The sequence below is a fragment of the Hoplias malabaricus genome, chromosome 11 (assembly GCF_029633855.1).
Source record: "Hoplias malabaricus isolate fHopMal1 chromosome 11, fHopMal1.hap1, whole genome shotgun sequence".
NCBI lineage: Eukaryota > Metazoa > Chordata > Actinopteri > Characiformes > Erythrinidae > Hoplias > Hoplias malabaricus.
Window position 1 is genome coordinate 32,380,967 of NC_089810.1, and position 27,549 is coordinate 32,408,515.

Genomic DNA, 27,549 nt, shown 5'->3' on the forward strand with positions numbered 1-27,549 from the left:
TAAGGTAAGATACCAGCAAGAGCACACTGAGAAACAATGGCATTCTTACTAGGCAGGAAACATGAACAGTTATGCAACTATATACACACAAACTCATAAATAACAGGTAGGGCACCATGGCAGGTTGATAACAAATGAGCTCAGCTCTAATATCCTACAAAATGATCCCAAGGATCTATTTAAAAAATAGCCTCTTAAAGAAATCTATGAGTCTGTTACCTATCCTGGAACCAGGTCATTGACTGGCTTGGGAGCATGGTCAGTGGTGGGTCCAGAAGCTGGGTTAGCATCAAGGAAATATAAAGGGCAAAGTCAAGTACAGTATCTAGAACAGGAATCTGAAACAGGGTTACCTCTCTGATCAGCCAGCCTGAATTCAGCACTAAGAACAGAGCCCAGTTCAGGGCCAGATACTGGAAGAAGAATGGTAGATGAAAAGGAGTCCTGAACTGGATCCCAGGCAGATTTAGAGGCAGTAGCAAGCAGGGAAGGGAACTTGATGAATGATTGGTCTTGGGGGCCGCTTTAGAGGACAGGCACTAGGGATACCTGAGTAATGGGCACCATGGATGCCCAAGGGTAACTTGAGAGAACTGGACAGACTTAGACAACAAGACATTCTCAGGGATGAAAAGAAAAACATATCTACATCCAAAGCAGACACTGAGGACAGGACAATGCTGAAACAGGAACGATGTATAATAGGATTCTGATAGACAGCGAGGCAGTATCTAAAGTAAAGTTTGCTCCAGAATCAGGAACAGGAGCTAATATTGAGTTTGTACAAGAGGCAAGAAGTGGGATCCAGTCTGCAATAAGGAGTTAGAGCTAGATCTAGACATGGGAGAGTAATTAAGGTTTACTTATCCTATCGAACTGCAAATGAATCTCATGTGGAATGATCTTAGGAATAACCCAGCCTTGATGGGGCAGATCCATATTTACCAGGAAATCAAACTTTAGTCATTGGGGCCCAGCTGTATTCAAATATTCAGGTTTGTTGGAGTAGGGAATCGGTTCTTTACAAGCAGGGATTCAAGCAGGAAGGTAGAATCACTAGAGAACAGCATTGTCAGATTTGGGAAACTTAATGAAGACCTCACTGAGTGGATAGAAATGGGTGATAACCAAGGGACCAGGCTTTTTTTTCCTTTTCTTTTAATAGGGATCCCTAAGATCCTCATGACCTAACATGAGATTCTGGTCTCAGGTCGACCTGCATCAGCACCTTGCAGGCATAGATATCTTCATCCAGTTCAGCTAAAGCTTCATGGCACAGAAATACCTTGGCCTTTTTGCTTGGTTGTTGCCACATTGATTCTGAAATAGATTAAGCTGAAAAGATAATGATGATTATGATGATGAAGATAATGATTATTGTTTCTAGGGGGATATTTCAGTCAGTTGATAGATGCATTGTTCACATTTTTTGCCCCAGTAAGATAACCAATATAGTGTATGTGCAATGAACATCATTGATCTCTTATCCTGTTCAATCTATTTTGACTTGTGTTACCTGGTCAATGTTAACCATGCTTTATGTACTACCCCTCAGTCAATGCCTACTAATATTCTGGAGCAACATGACAGTGATATTGAAGCAGACTTTATATCATCTGGATAATTGTCTGCTTCAGTCCTAAAACCATTTGTGCCAAAGTCTTGTGACCCAAAGTTTGTCAAAACTCTCAAAGAAATTTCTTAGCATTTATCACTACGAAGTTTTCAAAGAGCATGATATTGCTGATCTCATCCCGTCTTTGCTCTAAAAGGGTAACATTGCTTTCACTGAAGAAAAATGTAATTGTCTGCTGCAATCCATCTGGTCATCAATGAAAAAGGGGCTTTCTGAGTGACTTGACCGGACCCCTGTGTGCCACCCTGATGCATCTGGGCTGCAATCTACTTTGAAGCCCCCCATCCAGCTCTGGGAAGCGTCAGCAGCCTGTCGGCCACCAAAGACAGGGGCAGCTGACCTCCTATCGATTTCATTCCATGGCTTCCTGCCGTGACATTCACAATCCACCACAGTTATCCTGAAATCAATCCCACAGCCTGGACTCAAGTGGCTATAGAAATATTAATTGTTCTGAAAGTTGGACTCAGAGGTCCACCCCTCCTCCCCATCTATATTTTTTGTCTCCCACTCTCTCTGCTTTTTTTTTTTTTTTTTTTCTCCTCCTCAAGAAAGGTCATGCTTTGTCAGAGCTGTGAGCTTTAAGTGGATGAGAAGGATGTTTAAGGCTAAAGAAGAGAGGCTGAATTTCTGAGGAAGTCAGATGTTATTAATCGTGTGATATTATTGAACCATTTTAAGATAATATTTAGCCGAGTGGTAGCCTTGAACATTCCAGAAATGAACTAGATTTATGGAGAAAGCATTAAGAAATAGTAAAGTGAGGCTCCACGTCTGCCTCTCTCATCAGATCCTTGCAGCCACACACTGTTTTTTGCATTCTCAGCCTTTTCCAGGCTATGACAAAAGCCCATTTCTGAGGATGACTCACCAGGACTATTACTTTTTTTCCCATTAACCTGTGAATGATACGCCAGCTCCATCCCATCCCTCCTCCTTTACCTCTCACTTACTGTCCTAGGTGGCTAACCTTCATCCAGACCTTCCCGTCTGGCTTTTTCACCTCTTTTTCACACTCTGTCATTTCTCTTTCTCTCACTGTTGCTGTCCCCATCCTTCTATCTTACTCTGCCTCACCGTAGCTTATATTACTGAGCTTTCCCATCAGTTTTTCTATTTTCTCTTTTATGTCTGTTTTGTGCCCTGTGATGGACTGGTGCCCTGTACAGGGTGTGTTCCCGCATTGTGCCCATTGATTCCATGTAGGCTCTGGGCACACCACGATCCTGAACTGGATAAGCATTTACAGACAACAAATTAATTAATTAATCTATTTTTTTGTTTTGATTTTCTATCTCTTAAAGAGGATAGACCCCACCCCTCCTTCCACAAATTTTTACTGTTCCATGAGATCTTTTGATAAAACATCCATAATATGCATTGGTTAAAATACCACATGTATCAAACCTCACAGGACTTTTCTTACTGTAAATAGTCCTGTACAGAACCATTTTCAGCTCCTGTTAAGAATGAGCCTCTGTTTACTCCAAATGCAGAGTGCCCAGGAATAAGGAGGAGAAACACTGGCTTTTAATCATTTTGGCTTTGTTCTCTTTATTCTCTGTTCTCAGTGCTGCCATATTTAATCAGTCCTCTTATTCCTCCACACTCATTGTGTTTGTTTTGCTCTATTTAACCTCATCTTTGTACTCCAGTGCTATGATTGGAGAGACTTAGACCAGGACACCTGCAGGACAAAAGTGCCTACCATCTAATTATGATACGGCACATAATCACGGTGCCTTGTTTTATCCAAGATCACAACAGTCTAGATTGCATTAGTTGTGCTTTAGATGCCCAAATATATGTGTCAAAAAAAAAAAAAGATTTTTTCCCCATAGTATGTCCCCTTTATTGCTCCTCAGCATGAGCAGATGTACATATAGAGGCATTCGTTATCACACATATTGTTTTAAATAAATCCTACACGGAACCTTGTAGTAAAATGTCGCATTCAAGTTTGTTTCCTGTAGATGTGTTAACTTATTCTCTCTTCTATTATCAACCAAACATGTCATGCGATTTGGGTTATTCAAACTTTTGCATACAAATGTACACGTATTGAGGGATATGTTATTCATGTCTTGCATTAATAAGGGGGTGGGTTTGGGGGATTTGCAGTTCTGCTCATTGCTGAAGGCCTACTTAAAGTGTGGCACATAAATGGAGAGAGAGAGAGCGAGAGAGAGCCAGTGGTATATGATGCATGGCCTGCCTGCCCACTCAGACGGCCTGATAATGACATTGGCTGGCTTGGCAAGAGTTTCCGCACTAAGTGGCCAAACAGAGGCTGAAAAAAGGGAGAAAGAAAAAGAGAAGGGCAATTTCTCCCCCTCCTTCATCCCCTTACCTAATGAAGCGATAAAGGCATCATGGCCTGGCGCCTTGACACGTGGGTGCAGCACTGGGCATGCATCAACTGTCCCTGTACTACAAGGCAGAGAAAAGTAGGTTAGCGACAGCGCTAATGAGAGGCCACCGATATTGGGCTGCTCCTGATTTCCGCTGGCTTAAAGCTGGGAGATGTAATGTATGTCCAAATGTTTGCAGGCACAAAATGAGAGAGTTCCTCTACAAATCAGTTATGGAAAAGTTGGGACATGTTGTAAAAAAGTGTGTCAGTTTTCTTGAAGGTTTAATTAACAACAATAGCAATAGAAGATTATTTCCACCAACTTTTTTTTTTGACATTTTTTACAGTTTCACAAGTGGTATTTTTGCCATTACTTGCACAATACAAAATTTTAGCTACTCAAAATTTTATTCAGACCTTTTTGAGGATTTCCTGGATCTTTTCACATATTGTGTATGGTAGATAAAACATTCCGGTGTTGAGGAATGTGCTTGTACAACTTTATTATACATCCCTTACTAAATTTGGGTGCCAAGCCTCCTGTTTGCTGCAAACAAAAATGCCTTGTATGTAAATGTAGAAGTTTGCTCCTCCCTTATGAATTTTTAGAGTGTGTTGCAGGTATCAAATTCTAAAAGTGTATATAATCCGTATGTGACTAAAACATGTCTCTTCATTTTTAGTGGTTTTCACTTTTTTACATGTTAGATGTGGTCATCAATTTCTGTCCGTTCATAGCAGCTAATATCAGTATCCCGGTACTGTCTAGGTGTCCATCCTTAAATTAACAACTGATCTCATGTGAGTAAAAATATTAGACCAGAGCGGCTATAATTAATCACAATAAGGATTAAATATGCCAATTTTGATCAAGTGTAGTACTCTGGTTTTACTAAAACACAGAGCGGCAGTGTTTTAAAAGAATACACTGCAGGTTGTGGTCACACGGAGGTGGACACGACTTGTTGCAATCCATTAAAGAAATCCGCATTTGTCAATATTTGCTCTCAACAAAACACACAAAATCTATTTTACATATAAAACTTTTGGACATGCGTCCCAATAAATATATTTTTACATTTCTGTGATGTAATGTGTATCAATCATGTTATCTTTGGTTTATTTTTACTGTTACTGTCAGAGAAATAAAGTCTTTTCCTGTTCCTGAAAAGTTAGCTATTTTGCAATACGTGTTTTTCAGTCTAAGAGAATTAGCACACCACATATTCTCATTTAACAGTGTCTCAAATTTTCCTGAAATGACATTTGTACTTTAAGTGGTGTCCATTGTGAGAAATTGTGCACACACAGCTTGTACAATCTCCATAGAAAAGCATGAAATGAAATGGAAGATCTGCAGGTCATCATCCCTTGTGCCAAGCAAGTGCTAGAGACACCTAGCTAAAGGTGTGGAGCAGTAGATCCTGGTGTACATACTGTGGTCTGATGGAGCTCCACCAAATTCGAATCTTTCACTTGATTTTCTTTGCAAAACTTTGTATCAGTATTCCATCAATGGATGATGTTTAGCATAGGATGATTGAACTCAAAAAGCATTGGTTCATTCTCTTGAGTGATTTAAGCTAAGCTTGTGATACTGTAATCTCTATGAAAAAGCATGGTTGCATTACTCTGACGACTGCAGCCCAATGAGAAGTAAAGCACTGTTGTTATTTAAAATCTTGGGCTATTAAAAAGGGGACCAAAAAGTAAAGCCAAAAACAAAATATAGCACTTAAAACCCTTCATGACTTCTATTAGCTCCCAATGAAATACTGTGCACTTACCTGGCGTTAGGTGATTATTTATTTGGACTTTACCATACGTCTAGTGGGGATGGAATTGCAATAGACTTCTTAAGCCATGCTCTATTGATTAAATTCATCGATTCATTTCCATTGTTCACTGTGCCTGGATCTTAAATGTGGTATCATTAGTATAAGTAGCAGAAGCAATGAATCAGTGCGAATTGGGTTTGCTTAATGCTATAGGTATCGATTTGTGTGGATCAAGTTATTATGGATTTGATCTTTGTCCAGGTGATTCAAACAGATTAATAACTACATATTCTCCCATTGCAGCTCAGTCGTTCAAGGAGTTCTCTCAGCTGCTGAACACGGTGGAAGAGGAGAGAAGACGCCTGGTAAGCAGTTTTCTCTTGCTCCTTCCTCTTTTCCCTTATTACACTGTTGCTGTTGTGTGTGTGTGTGTGTGTGCTCTCTTATTTTTAAGTGCACTAAGAATAGAATCTGTGCCCACCAGTCTATACACCACCATGTGTTCAGAGGTACGGACCATTAAAATGATTTGCCATAATTGCATAATGAGCGAGGCGTCTGAGCACTTCGTGTAGGGACAGGGTGGCGCAGCACCTCTACACATCTGTAGAAATACAAGAGTAAGAGTACAAGACTGTGAAATTACCACAGATATACAGGCGAGAATCATGAAGAACATGTCCAAAGTATTGGATTTTGCGAGGCATGATGATTGATTGATGGGGCATTGCCTGGTTGAATGGCCCCCTGATTACTATGACTGGTTTAATAATCCTGTTTTATTGTGGTACCATAAAGTCTCAGATTTTGGCACCCTTGGTCTCTGTGATAAAGAGAAAACAAATAAATATAGATAACAAGCACAGGAGTTTATGGGACAGTTTGCTCTGAGTGGTGTGATCATCTAAAAACTGACCTTCCCATCAGGAGACTTTTGAGTTCGATCCATGTTGATGCCACAGCCATCTGTGGCTTGGAGTTGAAGAAAGCATAATTGGCCTTGCTTGCTAAGGGTTGGTAGCATGCCCTTCCCTCCCTTTCCAACACTGTGTGGGACGTTAGCCAACATGGGCTTCTGTTACACTGTTTCCTAACTGGGAATGACACTGCAGAATCATGCTGAAAAGTCTAAAATGTTCACACACTTAAAACATTTCACTATGTGGCGAGGTTCTTTTTTGCCCGGAAACTAAATGAACAACCAGCAGATTTCTACAGCTACTTGTGTTTACAAGAGAATAGAGAGTTAGCCCATTAGCTTACTTCTCAGTCTCCACTTGCACTGATGTGGTTCCCAGTCTCACCACCCCGTCCTGATTTCTTCTCCACTGGTTTCAAGGGTCCATGGGGAGTGAAATCAGGTCAAAATACTGGCAGATAATTATGAAATGAGTCATCGATGAACTCTGAGTGGGTTTTATTTTAACCAGAATGCTTATTACATTCATTCATTCATTCATAAATTGTCTCTAACCACTTATCCAGTTCAGGGTCGTGGTGGTTCCGGAGCTTACCCGGAATCATTGCGCGAAAGGCGGGAACACACCCTGGGGGGAGCTCCAGTCCTTCACAGGCCGCCACACATTCACTCACACACTCACACCTATGGACACTTTTGAGTTGCCAATCCACCTACCAGCATGTGTTTTGAGCTGAGGGAGGAAGCCGGAGCACCCGGAGGAAACCCACACCGACACGAAAACAACACACCAAACTCCTCACAGACAGTCACCCAGAGCGGCACTCAAACCCACAACCTCCAGGTCCCTGGAGCTATCTGCTGCACCACCGTGCCGCCCTTGAGGCTTTAGTGTCATTCCTGATGTTTTGAGAGGAAAGTAAAATGCTGTGTGGACTATGACTTTTGCACAGTGCTGTATATGAATACGAAGCTTGTGTGGTGCTGGTATGAAAGGAGAGTGGCCCTAAAGCATGAAGAGGAGAGAAAAGGAAGGATAGTTGAGGGGAGTCTGTTAAAAGCCTGTGGTTGCAGGGTCAATCCGGGGCTCTGGTGCACTGTGTCATATGCGCAGTAGTACCAACCATCCGAAATATCATTTTTTAGCCGTAAAAAGCACTTTTCCATTGCTCTTTTTGCAGTGATAGTATTTTTTCAGTGATCTTTTCTACCTCATCTGAATATAACATTATTTCTGCTATATTAGTTTCCATTGAGGGGTTTTTTTTTTCGTTTATGGTCATTTTTTATCATAATTAGCAAAAACTGAATGGAAAACCCACTAGCGTTCCACCATTTTCTTTTGCACAGCCCTGTATTTTTGACATTTTTGATTTCTTTCTTTGATTTGTATCAAAACAGTCAAATAAATTAGCCTGAGGAGACACTATATATCATCATTGCGCATTTCTGTGTGCACCATTTCACCCATGATCAAATTCCTTTGGAGAACCTGTCCTGGCTGAAATGACTGAATAAGAGAATGTGCCAAAGACATTTATACTGTTTTTCATCGAGAATGTTATGAATAAATGCATTCTCACCATGTAGACTGTGCCATACTTTGCCAACACTGGTCTCTGTCTCTGCCTTAAGGGCACACCGCCCCCACACTGAGACACACACACACACTGTGCCCAATGCCAAGCCACATTGAGCTGCAGGGTGCTGCCCGCTAAACGAATGAAGCTGGCGGCTTGCTTTTATGGAACAGATCCACTCGGGGGCGGGGGGAGGGAGGGGGGTCTGATTTTCTTCTGCACACAGAGACAGTGGGACATGGCCATGCTTCTGGATTTAATGGAACACTAGGTAAGATTTGGTATTATTGCTCCTGGGCTGGTCCTACAGTTGGGGCACATTGTCATGAAATAAACAGAGAGCGGGAGGGAGTGGAGGGTGGTTTCCTACCTGTTCCAAATGATAGTAGGTGATAATACTGATATCCGTGATAATTCTAACCATAATAATCATGATATGTTTTGATTGGAGTTCTCTCTCTCTCGCTCTCTCTCTCTCTCTCTCTCTCGCTCTCTCTCTCTCTCTCTCTCTCTCTCTCTCTCTCTCTCTGTGTGTGTGTTTGTGTGTGTAGGTCACAGTAGTGCCACAGCTGGACAATGTTATACTCAATCACTCAATCATCTTAATGCCATAAACTAGAATGGCTTCAGTTTGGTTGGGAGGCAAAGATAGGAATACTGGCTCCAAGACATTAAGACGGAGATGGGGAAAGAGATAGAACCGCAGGTTTCATATGACGCGCACAGCGAAATAGCAAAAATGTGGGTGATGTTAGAGCAAGGCAATAAAATAATTGAACACTTTCTCACCATGTGAATGGAGAACTAAAATTTGGGCCCATATAAGAGGAGTTCTTGGGATTTATGGGATTCATGCTGTATGTTTGGTACGAGTACTATTTCTGTACTATAGTTGTTCAGTACCATCTTTGTACGGATATAATCTTCTAATCCTGCAAGTTATTTTGTTATTGTCCAGGATGTGATACCTTGAGGGGATGTAAAAAAAAAAAACAAAGGTCATTTCATTAATTCGTTGTCTGTAGTTCAGGGTCATGGTGGGTTCGGAATCGACCCGGAATCACTGGGTGCAAGGCAGGAACACACCCTGGAGGGGGGTGCCAGTCCTTCACAGGGTGACGCACACACTCACACATTCACTAATACACTCACACCTACAGACACCTTAGAGTCGCCAATCCACCTACAAATGTGTGTTTTTGGACAGTGGAAGGAAACCCTCGCAGACACGGGGAGAACACACCAAACTCCTCACAGACAGTCACCCGAGGGGGGACTCGAACCCACAACCCCAAGATCCTGGATCTGTGTGACTGCGACACTAACCTGCTGCACCACAGTCATTAGTTTTGTTGCAATCACTACAAAAACTAAGCTATGAAAAACAAAAGTAGGTTACTGAGATTTGAGCGTCACACTCTGTGTGACAGTAGGTTCAAGGACATTAGTCGTCCTTTAGGGTATTGTTACTTTTTCCCCAGAAAAATTCTCTTTTGGGACCTAAATAATGCGTCCGACTGGGATTTCTAAATGATTCATAGAGTCCGGGATTCAGCTGTTGCTGTCTGCAGTCTTTCCCTCTGTCCCAGTTCTAATGCCTTCCTTGAACTGTGAAGTTTGATGTTGTTGTTGAAAGGTGAGAAGAAAGAGCTGAAGTGTTTAAAGGGTTCAAATTGTCAAAGAGCTGAGAGCAGTATGGGACACACTCACACTGCTTCTGTGCTGTTTTCCCTACAAAGACCATCCACGCCGATGAGCAGCTCAGTGTTTTACTAGAGTCTCCAACAGAAATGTTTTTTAGGGTAGTTTATCATAATAATTCATTCATTATCTGTAAGTGCTTATCCAATTCAGGGTCGCGGTCGGTCCAGAGCCTACCTGGAATCATTGGGCGCAAGGCGGGGATACACTCTGGAGGGGGCGCCAGTCCTTCACAGGGCAATACAGACACACAAGCACATACATTCACTCACGCACGCCTACGGACACTTTGGAGTCACCAATCCACCTACCAATGTGTATTTTAGGACTGTGGGAGGAAACCGGAGCACCCGGAGGAAACCCACGCGGACATGGGGAGAACACACCAACTCCTCACAGACAGTCACCCGGAGCAGGAATCGAACCCACAACCTCCAGGTCCCTGGAGCTGTGTGACTGCGACACTATTATTATATAATAATTCATGTGTGAATTAACATTCTGCTCTATATTTTACAAAATTGTAAGACATCTTGTCTGACCCTATTATGACAGGAATACACGGACACATCTGAACATTACAGACTTTCTGTGAATTACAATACACAGGGCAAAAATTTCAATCCAATGGTTAAATAGAAATGTAAGTGTTTCTACATAAATGTGTGTTTCCAAGTGATGCCCTGATCCTTTTTCAGCTACATATTGCATCTAGTTGAAAAAATGTAACTTGGAATATTTATAAAACTTCAAACCATTAAAAACATAAACTTGTCAGTTTCTATAATAAATGTTTTTTTAAATGATCTTCAATAAATGATTAAATATATATATATATATATATATATATATATATAGGGGAATTAAAAAACGTATTGCTAGATCTAACAAATATACAAAAGTTATGTGATTACATACATTTAAAAAAAAAAAACAGTAAGTTTAAATTTCTTGGTGCTTTAAGATTTAAATCTCTTTCTTTAAAATGCAGAAATTCAAATGCAAAGCTGTCATTTTGATTATGTGGCTTCTGATTACAGGATGTGAACACATGGCCATGGCAGTGCCTCCACCATAGATGTCCGCAAGATGCTCGAGCTATTGTGGGACCATTATTCTTTATTGAAAGGCCTCAAATCATAGCCTCAGCCTTGTTTCTGTTTATTCACAGTTATTGTGTTGGCCGTCTGTTTGTCTGAAACATTGCAGAATGCAATGTCAAGCAACAGCAGAAGCTGTGTGCCCATAATGGGCAGAGATATGCTCAGAATGGGTCTATGGAGATGAGGGAAAATTCAAAAAAGCTCATTTGAAACTGCAAACTGCCCCTTTCTCAGCATCCAGCCCTTTTCCGACACACTCCACACACCTCGCTCCTAACAGCACGTGTGATCTGGGCCGGAATGTCTTTTATGGACTGTTCCTAGTCAGCCGTAGTAATTCTCTAAATTGCCGGCCTAAATCTTGTTTATGGCTGAGACAACGGCACGTCAGGGTAGAAACACACACTGTAATCACTACAATCAGCCAGCGAGATAAATAAATACTGCTCAAATGGATCAGGATTTAGAATTTCTTTCCAACAATCCCCAAAGTGTGACAGTGCTCTCTCTTCCAAGTGTGGGTTCGCTTTCTCGAGCCTGGGGGACTAGTTTGGTCAAAATACAAAGAAACAGTTGAAGCAGCCGCAGGAAACTCCATAAAAGGCACAGATTTGTTTAGCTGCCTGCTCTTTTTCGCCTTTCTTCTCTCCAGCGACATGCTTCTTTGTGTCTTTAACCCCGGTGAGGTTCTGATCACCTCCTGGTTTCTGTATCTGTAAGATGTGTGAGGCTAAACTGAGTCCAGTCTGTTCTAACTGATTTAGCAGAAACAATAGCCTGTTGTTACTCTGTTACCTTAAGGGGAAGTTCCCATTCAAGTTGCTATCTAATGAAATCATTGCTGGTGTAAACTAATAGGTGTGACCACCGTTCACTGAACTCTTTTCTTGTCACAGAGAAGCAGATTGTTTTGTTGCTCTGAGGGAAACAATATAAACCCTTTGCTTGAAAGATTTTTCCTCTTGTTGCGTGTGTTTGATTGCCTTCTAGCCACAAACATACCTGTGATATTCTTATAGACATTGATTAAAGCTTTAATAAAAGGGTAAAATTGTGGTCCAAATCCAGCCTGATAAATTAGGACCCAACCTGAAATACAGTGAAATTTTTAGTTATAAATAAATAAATAAATAAATAAAATTGGCTGCATAGAGTTTATCATACTTGTGTCTCCTGGCATTACAACAATGGAAAATGACATACCCTCCTTATTAGAATGCATTAAAGATTTGGTGCTTCATACAAATGTCTTAGTTTACATTCAACGTGTGTTTTTGGACCATGGGTGGAAACCAGAGCACCCGGAGGAAACCCACGCAGACACGGGGAGAACACACCACGCTCCTCACAGACAGTCACCCGGAGGAAACCCGGGAAACCCTGAGACATACATACCACTGAATATCCTGATACCACTTCCCTTTACAGTAATATTTCAAGCAAAGACACAAACCCAAATGAAATGACACAACTTTTGGCCAACCTGATTTTTTATTAGCTCCTGTCTGCTGCCAGGTCATGCACATACATTCTTCAACAAAGTTCTGTATTCTGTCATTCACTTATTTAGTCTGTAAGCAAAAATTCCCCTTCTGGGCATTGGACTATGACATGATGGAACTGCAAACACAACTGACATAGAGTGACTATAGTGATCCAAAACTGATATTTCAACATCAGAACCTGACCTCAGTAATGCTCTTGTGGCCGAATGTCATTAGATCCACATAGCAGTGTTCCAGTTTCCAGTCTAAAGCCTTCTTAGAAGAGTCAGATCTGTTACTTCTGCTGGAAAGGGGGACATGTTAATACAGTCTGTTAATAGCCTTGATATTGTAAGAAAAGTTGGGCAAGCCATGTGACATCTGATGTAATAGCTTCTTTGTTGATGTGAATATAAACTCGTCTGTCCATTGTGAGTTTCGGTGTGTTTAACCAGATTGTTCCCACCCAGGGCCACGCAGAGTTAATGTGAAACTAGTTGGAATGTGAGGCTGCCACAATCCAGCTAAACCTGTGAAGGGAAACTTTTCGTCTCATTGATTTGGCTTGTGCTCAGTACGTTGACACCCGGCCTCGCCTTGGCTGCCTCTCTTCTTAATGGCACTGAATAACTGCTGGGCAGGATTTATTTTTCTAGCCATTGGTGCTCAAAAGTTAGAACTGTGTTGGAATTGTAGCAATTTGAAATTTCAAGACGCTCACCAGTCCCAGGTCTAACGATTTTCAACTCTCCGTGTTGCAAATTTGGGAAGAGGGGAATATAAGAAGGCTTTAAAAGTAAAGAGGCCAGGACAGAGTGTCCAAATGCTTTCCAAATACTCCTGTGCAACATCAGGGAAGGTCATGGAGCAGATCCCTTCCTGGGTTCTGTTTCATAGCTCTCCGACAGGTCCGTCTGTTGACACTATGACTGGATACCAGCCATAACTGATGCAGTGTTTAAGTTCAGTTTAATTTAAGTAAACATTTTATTACTTTAAATGTAACCAACTGTAGCTTGTTTGTGGTTGACGTTTAACTTGTCTGTAATTGTTTTATTCACTGTTTGAAATACCACAGAAACTTTGCTGTTTGCTCTTTAGTTTTATAACACTTACAGTATGTGTTTAATTTCATGCAACGTTAGCAGGGTTTTTTTTTTCAGTTCCATCTTAAGTAATACCTAATGCCTCCAGATGCCCACAGCCAGAACTGTGTACAACTCTCATTCAAGATGCACTCATTGAGGATATTCATTTGTAGCTAATGTCCCTCAGAAGGCATTTAGAATTAATCATTCACCATCAACACCTGATCTAATAAATGTTGGCTTAATGCAACCAAATCCTCAAAGCAGTGTTCCAGCATCTGGTGTAAACTTTTCCTGGTAGAGTAGAAAACATTAGATTCCAACACAAAAGGACACACTAGCATTGTAGAAGAATTTTTTATTCAACCAGTACTCTGCCAAAAGATGAAGGGTCTTTGGTTACATTCCTTTCTCAACTTTGAAACTAACCATGATTATGGTAAAGAGAGAGAGAGAGAGAGAGAGAGAGAGAGAGAGAGAGAGAGAGAGAGAGAGAGAGAGAGAGAGAGAGAGAGAGAGAGACCCTCTTTCCCCTCCCCCCACCCACATCTGGACTCAATCTCCAGCCCAGAATAGACAAGAAAAGACAGTGAGTGATAAGAAGTCTTTCAAGAGCCCCCAAACCCTTCCCTTGTTCTCAGAATTCCATGTGTCTCAAATTAGCAGCAGGTCTTTCCCATTGTGGTATTTTGTACTAACTATACATATATTTTAGGTGCCACTGCCCATTAAGGAGAAGTGTAGCTGCTTTGGGGGGTTTGGGGGCCTCCAAAGGAGCTGCTGGACCTCATAAAAGGTTTTATTATCAGTTGGGTCAGCTTTGAGCCATATCTAGACCCATGGTCCCTGTTTTTCCAGCCACCCAAGTGTGTTATTGTAGGGCGTCGACTTATCAAATTGTATGACGACTAAATTCCCTGATTGCTGTCCAACTACAGATCAGAAGTCTGGAACAGAATCGTCTTTATCATGTTCAGGATCGCAGTAGTTCAGGAGCCTAACTGGAATCAATTGATGCAAGGCTGGAACAAACTAAAGAAGGCAACGGTCTATCACAGGGCATCACACTCTCACCCAGTCACTCACGTCTGTGGACAATTTCACACAACCAATCTACCTAGCGACATGTGTTTAGATTGTGGCAGGAGACCTGGCAACTGGAGGAAACCCACACGCACACATGGAGAACACCACAATCTTCACACATAATGACCCAAGCCAGGGGTTGAACCCAGAACTTGAATTAATTTAATGTACAGGCGGGAATCTCAAAATGGTTTCTGTGCAAACATTATAGCAATCTTTTTATTGAAACTAATTAATTGTCTTTAATAGATTATTTGTCACAAATTGTGACAGCTTCTGATCTCTTAAAAAATACATGGTTCTATATGGAGCCCAAAGTGGTCCTTCTATGGCATTGCTCAAAGAACCATTTGTAGCATCTTTATTTTTAAGAGCACAGATGTTAGAACTCTTCTGTGAGGATTTGATTGTAATCCTCTCTCCCAAGAATTAAGTTCCAGTGCTAACATTCTAGTTGCTTGGTATTTGGCATTGAGGAGGGTAAAAGAAAAAAACATTGCACCCACTAAGGGAAAGGAAATGCGATATCAAAACATTGCATAGGGCAGAAACAGCCAAGGAAAAGGAAAGGGGAGAAAAAAAGGTAGGAGTGTGTCTGTATGTCCATGTCTTTGCTGTTGGTGTGTGTTTGAGTGTGTGAGGGATAGGAGAAGAAGCCGACTGGAGTTCTGCATGGCTGAGATTGTTAAGGGCTGCTGAGCTCTGATGGCATTCCAGCCTGTGAGGCCAGTGGCCCGATGTTGTGTTAATCACACCCTTTAGGAGGAGGCTTTTTCAAGCCGCCACACAAAAGATCCTTCTCGTCCTTCTGTTTAGCTGCCGATAATGTTCTGAACTCGGTTACGTTCTGTTTTCTTCTTCTTCTTACTCAACCAGGTGTTGTTATCTTCCTCCAGCACCTTGCCTGAGCTTCGCTTCCACCAGCTATTTATTGTTTCTCGTTCGGCCTCCATTTTAAGCCGCCATTACCTCGACCGAGTAAATAGCAGCATCCTAATCATGAGTTACTGCATCCGCACACTGTCGTACTCCCGTAGTTGCATGCCCCTTCAACCTGGCACGACTTAATTACCCACTCAAAGTCGTATTAAGTCTCAATTTGGCTGGCTTTCCATTTGAAGCGGTGCTTTGCTGCCTCTGCGCAGCTTAGGCCTGTCACGCAGCTTTATTCCCGGCTAACTAAGCCCTGTAGAGGTCGCTGAACCCCTAAGCCTGATTCAGCTATTCAAATCTCCTTCTGCTGTGTGTGTTGTGATGCAGTCCTGGAGCAAAATGCTTCTGGCAACACAAAACCCAGAATATTTTTGGGGCTACTGTTGTGTTCCTTATGGTCCTACCACTTTTAATGTGTTATTATTTTTGTCATTGTACAACATACAACAAAATGTGTCTTCTGCATTTAACCCATCTGTGCCAGTGGGGATTGAACAGGCAACCTTCCGGTACCAAGGCCATACCTTTAACCATAAGGCCAAGGCTGTCCCTTAGGTAAAGTATGTTTGCCTTCTTACCTTCGCTTGCCCAGGGATACTTCACATACGCACTGCAAACTTCAGGTGACATGGAAGAACTAGAACAGATTGGACCAGGTCATTTTTTACCCACCCATGATGAGTTCAGATACTCACAAGCCAATTGTAGCTAATCTGAATTGCAGACAGCTGTTGGAAGACCAGTTGGTGGCCATAAAGGCCCATATGCAGCAGGGTAAGATGCACTCTACGCTGTGACACAGTAGCCCTTGTGTGTTTTCAGACCAGGTCGGATAGTCTTCCTTACCCTCAGGCATCAATGACCTTTGATCTTCTAGTACCTTGTTTGTTTGTTTTTTCATCTGGAAAATTCCTGGCTGTATGCTACACTGACTGTAACATTCAGGATCCACTTGTCAACTTATTCAGGTATAGAGGCTGAGAGGGTGAGTTGGTGGGCAGTTTTAACTTACAGAAACAGACAGACCCAGACGCCCACACCTCTAAATTCTCACATTATTTAATGTGAATTGTTTGGGAGTTCTGTGTCGAGAAATACAACACTGCCCCCTGGTGCAGATATTAACCTTCCAGGCTAATATCCTAGACTAATATGTTGAATATCTGCATGTCTGCACATGTTCATATTTTCACGATTACAGAAGTGCAGAAGACCAACTTGGCATAGTATGCAACTCCCTTGGTGCAGCCTTTACAATCCTGTCCACGATGTTACTACTCGCTTCTGAAGAACTCACTTCGAGGAAGACGAATGGCTCCATTAAGCAGAGGACACCGCATGCCTTTGCTGGCAGATAAATAAAATGAACGAGGGCTCGTACAGGGCCAGACATTAGAAAGTACTGAGCGCTAGCAGTCGGCCCCCCTCAGGGTGAAATCACACCAACAAGTTTATGCCTCTCTGAGGGACGGGAGGAGATTAGACCTCTCTTCAAATAGTGAACTAGCAGCAGCGTTTCTCAGTTTTAACAGCATGTGTCAAAACTAGCTTCTGACTCCAAGCAGGCCTTTTTTCACCTCACACCCTTATTGGATGTTTGTGTGCATGCATATGTACATCACGTTTGCCAAGCAAGCCAGGAGGCATAAGAGATTTGATGAGATATATTCTCTCCTATCACTTATTTACAGTAGTCCGACCCCAGCAGGTCATTGCATATACTTATTTATGCAAAAGTTTAAACACTCTAGGTGCCAAAACCAGCAATAATCTAAGTTCCCGTGAGTCTCCAAGGAGACCTCATGCAGAGCTCAGAGTTACTTTTCTCTGCCCCTTTTATTCTCTTTTCCTCCATATCCTCCTACTCTTGCCTCTACCACTCAATTACGTTTTATCGTTATTATCGAGAGCTTTTTCTTTTGGCCATTTATGAAACCTCCCACAACCTATATCTAACTGCAACAGGACCTTGTGGTTTCTGGAAGGAACCGCCTCTGAAATGGGAATAGAACATCACTCCCAAGTAGGGTAGGGGCCTTATAGTGCAAGTGCAGGCATGCCAGTGTCTGCCAGATGACAAGGCAGAGGGTATAACCCACATACAAGTTTCAGCAGCTAAGAAGTACCAATCTTGAGTTGCAATGTCAGATGTGCCTAGTCTGAGTTGTGTATACACAAAAGAAGCCAAAAGGCAAAATGGAGAGGTGTGTGTTTGAGAAACACTTGCTGGGAAATAGTATGCATTTGCAGTTCACTTTCACACAGAGTCTTGTTCTGCTGCTGATCTTCACTATAACGGGTTGGGTGATGTACTCTGGTAGCTTATGGGCATATGAAAAACAATAAAACAATTATGTGGATCCATATTTGGTACATAGAGGTTGAAAAATCAGGCTACTCTCTATACTCTATACATGTCTACTCTTGAGATTACTCTCTATACCTTCTTTTCATTTCAACATCAGTATCAGGAAAGTAAAATTGCTGTTGTCATTCTACTCTTCAGTCATGACAATAACTTTGTTGAGGACAACTTAGTGAATCTCTCTCTCTCTCTCTCTCTCTCTCTCTCTCTCTCTCGTCTTTCCCTTCTTTAAGCATGTCTGTCTGACCTAGAAGGGTCATTTTTCTATGATTTGTTTTTCAGCTCGAACCATTCTTTTCCTCCTCCTTCCCTGACAGCAATTAGAGCAGCAAGAGTTTTATTTGATATTGAACATCAGGGAGTCCAGGCTTTTATAAAATGGCCTCTCCGTCAAGGTCAGCATTGTGCTATTCTGCTTTTCTCCAGTGATCTATTAATCTTTCAATTTGAGACAGGTCTAGAGCAGCACAAAATGTACTTCGATGCAAACATAATGTGTATTCAGAATAAGCCTGAATTTAAAATTCAACTTATTTAGACTGCAGCATATCAAACAAATTGTGTCTGGCTCTGCTCACTAATTGCTCACTCATGAGGTACAGAGTTTAAAAGCAGCAGTGAATAATGGAGCAGTTGACAAGCTGGAGACAAACAGGAGATGAAGGAAGATTGAATGAGCTTCTCAGCAACTACCAAGCGCTTTTAACCAGTTTATATGTGGTCATAAAAGGCATAACACAATGGAGCAAATCTGGACAGCACAAGTTGCTCAAACTTTAGTAAACCTAGCAGAAGCAGCTTGTGTAATATCGCCACACATTTTGAGTGTTTTTTTTAGGTGCTATAGCCTGAGGAGAACTGTCCCTGCGGTCTGTGTATATCCCAATGCCGCAGTGCAGTGACTGGGACACTGTACTGAATGAATGGGGCTGTGCTTCGGATGAGATGGAAAATGGCGCACCTGTCATTCTGAGGTCATAAAAGATCTCTTGGCATTTCCTGGAAAATGAGGTTTGGTGTGTGGCTAAATCTGTCATAGTGGTCACTTCTGGATCCCTAATTAACCCCATCTTCAGAATTGGCTCAGTCATTTCCTCTCTAGCTGATGTGTACTGGATGTGAATTTGCTGTTGCTGGATCGTCATGTCATCCAGGTGGATGCTGGAAAATGGTAGTTGTTGAGGTGAATCCGTAATGTCCCAAATAATGTAGTTGAAAACGATACACAATATATAAGACAGCTGATGTGTCCAAATTATTTATTAAATGACAAAATGAAGGATATAACAATATCCACAGACACTGGACAGTGCACAGTGTTTGTAGAAAGAAGAGAAGCATATTTTGCACTGGGGACATGGCCCATAAACTGCATTTAGGCCAGGACACAACACATCCAATATGTGTCTGCAACTGCCTCATTCATTATTTCCAGCCTGCTTAAGATGATACAGGGGTTCTCTGCTCTTTTGGTTGCAGTTACAGCATCCGAATGTTGCTGTGGTAGTCAAAGGAATCAAAGGAGTAGAGGATTCTAAAGAATGATGGTGTTGTCTTTAGTGAAGCAAGTCTGCACCACGTCTCTATTCAATACATTTCTAACAATAGAAGCATTGAATGGAGAATGGAATATTGCATTATCCACAATCATATCATATTCACCCAACGTACCACCATCTGACCACAGATGCCTACCCTTCCATTTTCTCTTACAGCTTCCCACATTGTTATTGGTCTTTGGGTTCCTTGTACGGATTTATTTACATTCTCAACATATGTTTGACGTTACCTTATGTTCTTTGGCTCTCTGACCACTCAAAGAGGACGCCCCTGATTTTCAAGGGGAACGGCTGGCCCTCTGTTCAGAAGCTCAGATGTGTCCCTGGACTGGAATAGAATCTTTTATTGGCCATCACAATCGGAATGTGCCCTCAAACCACGATCAAAATCTCGTTTATGCCCACTGCTTGGAATTGCCATTATAGCTGTAGATCATTCCAAGCAGAATGGTAACAGGAATGCCTGTGCTCACACAGAAAGAAAGGGCACTGCGAACCATCCACACTTGATAAAGTACAGAGTATCCATAGGGATTTCTATTTGTGGCAGGGTTTGGAGCAGTGAATGGTGAATTTTTAATGCAGTCTTTTACGGTAAGCATGATGAATGGGGAAGTAATTGGAACACACAGTGCTGACTTTGTCCTATTCCTTGCGCTCAGCTTTTGGGATGATCCTGTCTTCTTACAGTGCATGCCTGCTGTGACACTCCTGTCCAAACAGGGAACTCTGCAACACATAACTGATACTTTATCAGATGGTTTAATGTTTAAATGAGAATTACATAGATTTTCTGCAGCATTAAATAGTTAAGATGCCGTTGGCTGTGAAATGTCAGTCGAGATACACTTGCTGAGCAAGAATTGTCTCCAGTGGTGTCTAGTGCGTTTAAAGGGGACATATCCTAGTCCTTTTCCAAATGTTAACACCACAGCAGCATTCTCCCACTGACTAAACATCCCTTTATGTTCCTTTAAATGATAATATGCCGCTCGCTTTTTACCCTGACAGTTCTTTTTCATATTTTGAATTTTCATAAATGGGTCCAGTGCTGTGATTGGACAGACTCAGACAAGGGGATGGGCCAGTTCTAAAATCTCTGCGCTTGACATCAGAATCAGAAAAGCTTGTTCTATGCTGTTTCTGATTTAAATACCCCACAGAAAAAAATACTGGTTGGTTTTGTTTCACAGTGTGTGGGTTGGTGGGCACCAGGTGCACTAAGCAAGTGTTTTCTTTTTCCATAATAGGTCCCCTTGGACCCTTTAAAGGCCTTGTGAAACTACTTAGATTGATTTCAAGCTTGTGGGCACACGTTACACTTTTACAATTTACTTAAAATATTTTATTATATTTTTAGCATTACATTTTGCATAAAAACTTTGACAGGTTGCATGGTGGTGCTGCAGGCAGTGTTGCTACCACATAGCTCTAGGGCCTCAGACTCCGGGGTTTGATCACCTGATCTTTGAGGAGTTGGGTATGTTCTCCCTGTGTCAGTGTGGGTTTCCTCCACTGGCTATACAGGAGCACTATGTAGTTCTACAATTACAGAATGTAGTCCATCTGTTGCTCTGCATATGATTTTTGCTTCCTTTCAATCTGTTTTCCAATGGACAGAACCACCACAGAGCAGATATAATTTCGGTTGGGGTTGTGAATCATTCTCAGTCCTGCCGTGACACTGCATGATGATGGTGTGCTGTGCTGGTACGAGTGGATCAGGCACAGCAGTGCTGCTGGTATTTTTAAACACTGTCCAATCTTGGACACACTCTCCTCATTGGTTGACTTGTAAAATCACAGACAATAGCTCATCCATTACTGCACAATTTGTGTTGGTCATGACCCATTTTGTTCATCTCTGCACTAATTATTTACATTTACAGCATCTGGTAGACAGTCTTTTCAGAGAGATTTGTTGCAGATGTGTGTGGATGTAGCTTTAGGACTCTGGCACATGCACTGTTATCATTATAGAGTGGTGTGCTTGCCTGGGTTGAGAACTGAATTCAGAGCAGTGTTATCCACTCTGCTGTTTCCCATACAAAAATGTTTCTCATTTGCTCTACACTCCTCATGCTTTTTCGCTCCTAACAGAATCTGTAGACTCATCTGTCCTGAGAACGTGGGAGAAATGTAGCGCAGATACGAGCTGGATTTCCAGTGAGTGTGATTTAAATCCATGGCAATGAGTGAGAGCACTGAGGCCGAGAGAAGTTGCAGCTTGTGAAATCGGCCATACTCACATTCTTGCCCAGACTGGTAATGAAATGCTTCCACTGCTGCCTCTCATCTTTTATCCAGCACTTCTTCATACCCGCCTCAGTTCATCCAGGTCTAAATGATCCATGCCACCTACTGCGCCAAACACACATTTGTGCTTTGGAAACCAAAACAATTTTTCTATTTATTCTTAAATTAATATAATTATTATTGTTGTTGTTATTGTTGTTATTAGCCAAAACATTTAAATACCCTCTTTGTTTCTACACTCATTGTCCATTCTATGAGCTCCACTGACCATGCAGGACCACTTTGCAGTTCTACAATTAGACTGTAGTCCATCTGCTGCTCTTCATACTTTGTTTGTACACTTTCACCCTGCACTTCAGTGCTCTGGACCACCACAGTGTAGGTATGGTTTGGGTAATGAATCAGTCTCAGGTCTGCAGAGACATTAACATGGTGGTAGAGTGTTAGTGTGTTGTGGTGGGATGAGTGGATCAGACACAGCAGTGTTCTCTGAGGTCATTTTAGCGTTTTGGCTGATCGGTGTATTATTTTACTGTTTAAACAATATTTGTTGGAAAATGTTATTTTTTTAAGCTAATTGGAAAGTTAACAATGTTGTTCATCTTCAGTAAACTGAGAATTTGGTGCAGGAGCTGTTATCTGTGAATTGTTGTGGTTTCATTGTTACTGAGAGAGAGAGAATCCAGTGTGCTGTTGTTTACTACTGGCTGATTTTTTTATTTTTTATTTTTTTAAGTGGTGAGTCTCAACTCATGACTTGCTCATTTAACAAAAATTATAGTATTTCCTGGACTCCTCTTTTGACACCCCCACCAACCCCCACCCCACAGCTAAGCTCGGCTTTTTCTTTTTCATTAGGCACATCTATCACTACTTGATACCTTTTAGTACCTCTTCATGCCTGGTTCAAAGTGAACAGAGTAGGGACGTGATGTGTAAACCGTGCTGAGCACTGATTGGCAGGAAAGACTTGTATACACTACGAAATATAGACCTCCAGCACAGACGAGTCCAGTCTAAGAAAACAAAAAGAACCAGGAAAACGAGTAAACTTCGCCTAATGTTACTACCGCCATTGTTGTGTTTTAAAGCCACCTTTTGAGATGGGGTTTTGCAATATCACCAGCTACATTTCGAGAGGGAGCTGTGGGAGTGGACAAGCGACCAGGGAAAAGCAAATCAAGCCGTGCTAAGACAATACCATGCCATGGAAAAGCACCTTTTTATATTCAAAACGCACCTTTTTAAGGTGTTGTTGGAGCATCATTCACAAGGTTTCTAGTCTTCTATCCCAACTTCTTTGCAATGTGTTAGAGCCTTGAATTCAGAATGAATGCGTGTTTACAAATAACACTGTTGATAGGGTAAAGCAGTTTGAGATCAGCCGCTGAATCATACGTTCAGCATTAATCTCTGCAACAATATGAGGGCCTCTATCATATCTCAGTTTCTCAGCGTGTGTTTCACTGAGCGTTTCTGAGACAATGATTTGTGGAAGGAAGAGAGGATCTCTCTCTCTCTGTCTCTCTCTCTCTCTCTCTTTTACTGGGGAGGGGCAAGGGAGGTGTAGGGTGGTCTACTCTGGTGAGCTTGTCTAAAGCTCGCACAGGTATTATGGATTATAGAGGCTCCATCTCTGCTTTATCGCACACACTCACTCCATGGAATAACACTTTAAATCAAGCCAAGTGTCATGTAGCACACTGTGGTGGGGCTTCACTTCCTCACCCAACCACCCCCCCACCCCACACACACACTTCTAAGGTGCCACCTGGTGCTTGTGTGTGTGTTTATCTTTGGCAGGGTGTGTATTTCCTCTACCTCATAATGATAAACTGCCAAGAGACACAACCTTCAAGACCACACACACACTTAGACTGGGGTGATCAGGGCTGTAATGATATATCTGAGGGTTTCCAATTAAAAAAAGTAAAGTAGCCCCACTGTACAGCTAAAAAAAAACATGGTGGACACTAATTAGGCAAATTCACAACATATTGTGTGCTAAAAGTAAAGGGGTTTTAATACTTACTTTATTCATGGTTTCCAGTTAAATAAGGCTGTACAAGGTCCCTGGACAAGTCAACACACTTGGAGGAGATCACTAATGACCTAGTTCTTTTGTCTTCGCTAATGTATTGGCCGCATGGGCTAGCATCATTCTGAGAGATTGGAGGAGAGGACAGACCATCCAACTCACACAGACAGTGAGACTGGTACTATCTTGAGAAAAAAAAATATATCTGATTATTGCTGTTGTTATCTCAAGGAGATTACTTACCCGGCCATTGTGGCAAGTGCCCAGGGGATTCTGACTGTCAGGGGCAGACAGCAAGGTTATAGGCAGTGCCAAACAACTCAGGGCAACCCGCCACAGATGACTTCAGTCCCACCCAAGCCGCAGCACAGAAGAATTCAGTGCTCTGCCTCATTAAACACACCTGATTCAACATAGCAGATAATGATCAGGCCCTGAGTTGGATCAAAGGCTGTTCACTCTGCGGTCATCTGTACAACAACCCCAGGCCATTATTCCCACTCCTACAGGTCTATACCCCTATCTGTTTGAATCAGTGGACTGGATGAAAGATGTGAATAGAGGGGAATTTAGTGTCCCTCTAAAACTAAAGAAATCAGAACTGGTGCCTTGCTTGCATTAGGAGTTCGAGGTCTGAGTCAGATTTCTCAATGAGAGAGAGAGAGAGAGAGAGAGAGAGAGAGAGATCGATCGATCGATCGATCATTTCCCACTATCATAGGTCCCTCCATAAATGTAGCTGATGATGTCTCTTAAGAGGAACAGCAGGCTTTGGAAACCACAACAACGGCAGCAATAACATCAGGCGTTGTTAATTCATTGTATATTCACATGTTGTTGTTGTTGTTTGGGGCTGAACACAGCTTCATCGACAGATCAGAAGAATTTGTTCCTTGTCGCACCATCCACTTCCCGCTGGATTCTTCCATCGGCTACCAATCCAAGAAGGGTTTAAACATCTTCAGAAGACCACAGCATAATTTTAAGAGCTGTCGTTGAGAGTCGGATATGAAAAGTGATCTCTTCTGTAGAGTTTTCACAGATGCAGAGTTTGTGCTGGTTGTCTGCATTATGTGGTGTAGAGTGACGACTCTCTCTTGCCAACCAGTGCTCTGCAAAGTTTACACATTATGGTTTAGTCTCACCTTGACTTGTTTGGAACCATAAGTGAGCAAGTACTAATAAAAGAACCTGGTTCCTTGTACCAGGACTACATTTGCATAAAAAAAGAGGGAAATCAGAGTCAAGTCATGTAGAGAAGTGTAGGTACCATGCAGTGGAAAAGCACTTTGTTGCCATTCTATTGGCATTATACCTTAAATAGAGGTTATATAAGCAGCATTTACACAGTTGAACGCCTGTGTGAGCAGTGGCTGTACAACGAATTAGCAGAAGTCACTCAATTGAGGATGTGCCCTTCAATTTTTTTCAAACAGTGCCCCTTGTCCTTTGCAACTCTGTTTTATCACAACTACTAAGAGTTAATAATATTGATGTTATTGAACAGTGTGATCATTTAACATTTGATATCTTGAACAGAACTATCCTATCCCAAGCACCCACAAACCTACCATGTAATGGACACGACGAATGAAGAGTGATCTGGTGTGTTGGTGTAATACCGGGCTTTCAGCACCACATGCATGATGATGAAGACCATCACTGATTTCCCCCACCAGTCGTAGAAGCAAACACATATTTCCGCTTTAAACCATGCAGCAATCTAAAGCTCCATCTCCAGCTTTTTGCGTGTCATATATCTGCCCAGCCTGCCATCAGCGCTGCCTTTTAGAGCCTGCGTAAGGCAGGCGAGCGTTTTTCTCATTCCTCTTTATTGTCCAATTTCATGACTTCTGTAGAACCGCTCATTTTCTTCCGGGCTTTAATGGTCGGTGGACCGAACTGGCGCTGAGTTCTCATTGGGAGAATATTGATGAAGCCGACTCGGCCGTTACTGTACATCAGTGGCGTTGGAGGGAGCGCACCCGTGATGAAATATTAACTCAGGCTACAAATTTGCCCATTACAAGGGTTGCTTGTTAAAATGCTCTGCTCTTTCCAGAGTTAATGCTCCCTCTTTGCTTCCCTCGTCCATGTAAACTCTATCTGGGGTCGCAGTCTGACAGCAGCCGAGTCCGTTTGCTATAATTTAATGCATTTTCTCTTCGGACGTCTTACTTTTTTTAAACACCTTTTCGCAGATACAAAATGCCACAGATGTGCTCAGAACTCCCCTGAAGACATTTCAGAGCACTGTCCAATACCTTGAGATTGAGTTGGAGTGGTGTTTGATATCCAGAAATAATCATCCAATATCAGTACCGGACCTAATATATATGTATGTGGCTGAAAGCCATCAAATCCTCATAGGAGTATTCCAATGTATGGTGTAGTGCCAGGGCTTCACAGAAAAGCAGAGGCTGTTACTGCAGCAAGAGTGGACGCACTCCCACATGATATGTCCGTATTCCATAATTAAGCACATTTTCTCTTCAGATGTCTCACTTTTTTTTGATGTGCCTCGTTGCAGATCCAGAACGCTGACGATGTTCTCATAACTCCCCTGGAGAAGTTTCGCAAAGAGCAGATCGGAGCAGCTAAAGTAAGTGCTAATTCTCTCTTTACTAATCTTGCATTGCTCTTGTGACTGAACATGTGCACGTCTAGCAGAAGGAGTCCAGGAAGTACTGTTATTTCAGAGGAAATGTAAATGAGGAAAAACTTAAGAGCTTCAAGTGCTGAAATTGCTGGGTATTCGATTTTGGCCGTCATTGAAGCAAAGTTCTGTGGGTGGCTGATGAAGTGGAACTCTGAATGGAGTGATAGAACCGACATTCATTCATTCATTCACCTTCTGTAACTATTTCATGCTGTTGATTTTTATGGTGGGTCTATAGCCTATCCAGAAATATTGGACCCATTCACTCACACCTGTGAACAGATTCACACAGAGTCACTGGCTGCATCCCAATTGTGTACTACATGCTAATGCTATAGAGTATGCGTGTACTAACCTTAATATTAACATGCTACACTATTTCTTACAAACAGAACCTGATGAACCATTGCTATGCAACACACATCATAAAAAGCTGCACCTGCAAAGCTGTGCGCAAGTTATTTCAAAGGTTGAAACTCAAATATCTTCCTCCACATTATGAAGTGCACATTGTAGAACACAAAACAAAAACATTTTCTGTTGGATAACAATACCATTGAAACTCTATTAAAGCTTCATGTCCCTCTGTCTAACTTGTTGTGCTCTGTCTGTGTATAGTAGCATTAGTTTTATGATATGTGAAGTGGGCTATGTAAGGAACTATCAGCGTACTAATGGGTACTATTTGTACCAGACCCTCCTACCTTTTTGCATTGGATTGTAGGGAAATAATGTCCTTTGTTACATACACAACAATTCACTGGTTCACTGTGGATTTATTTATTATACTCAAAACTTGTTACTATGTCACATACTACATAGGAGAACCCCAGTTTGAATTAGTATTAAGTGTGCAGTTAGAATGCAGCTACTTCCAAACTGTGCAGCAAAAGATGAGATACTGTCTACTGACTTTACATCTACAAGATGGACCAATAAGGTAGGTGTAATCGAGTGGAAAGTGAGTGGACACTGTGATTAAAGACTCTACCATCACTGCTGTGTCTGATC

At 41.9% G+C, this 27,549-nt stretch overlaps 1 protein-coding gene across 3 annotated transcripts in view; it reads left to right on the top strand.

Moving 5' to 3' along the window:
* Positions 1-27,549, top strand: part of LOC136709523 (rho GTPase-activating protein 42) — a 113,816-nt gene that overhangs the window by 26,660 nt on the left and 59,607 nt on the right. For all 3 annotated transcript variants that reach the window (XM_066684820.1, XM_066684819.1, XM_066684821.1), the window contains exons 3-4: positions 6,071-6,132; positions 26,410-26,481. In XM_066684820.1, coding sequence (XP_066540917.1) covers positions 6,071-6,132; positions 26,410-26,481 — 134 coding nt within the window. The remainder of the gene's footprint in view (positions 1-6,070; positions 6,133-26,409; positions 26,482-27,549) is intronic.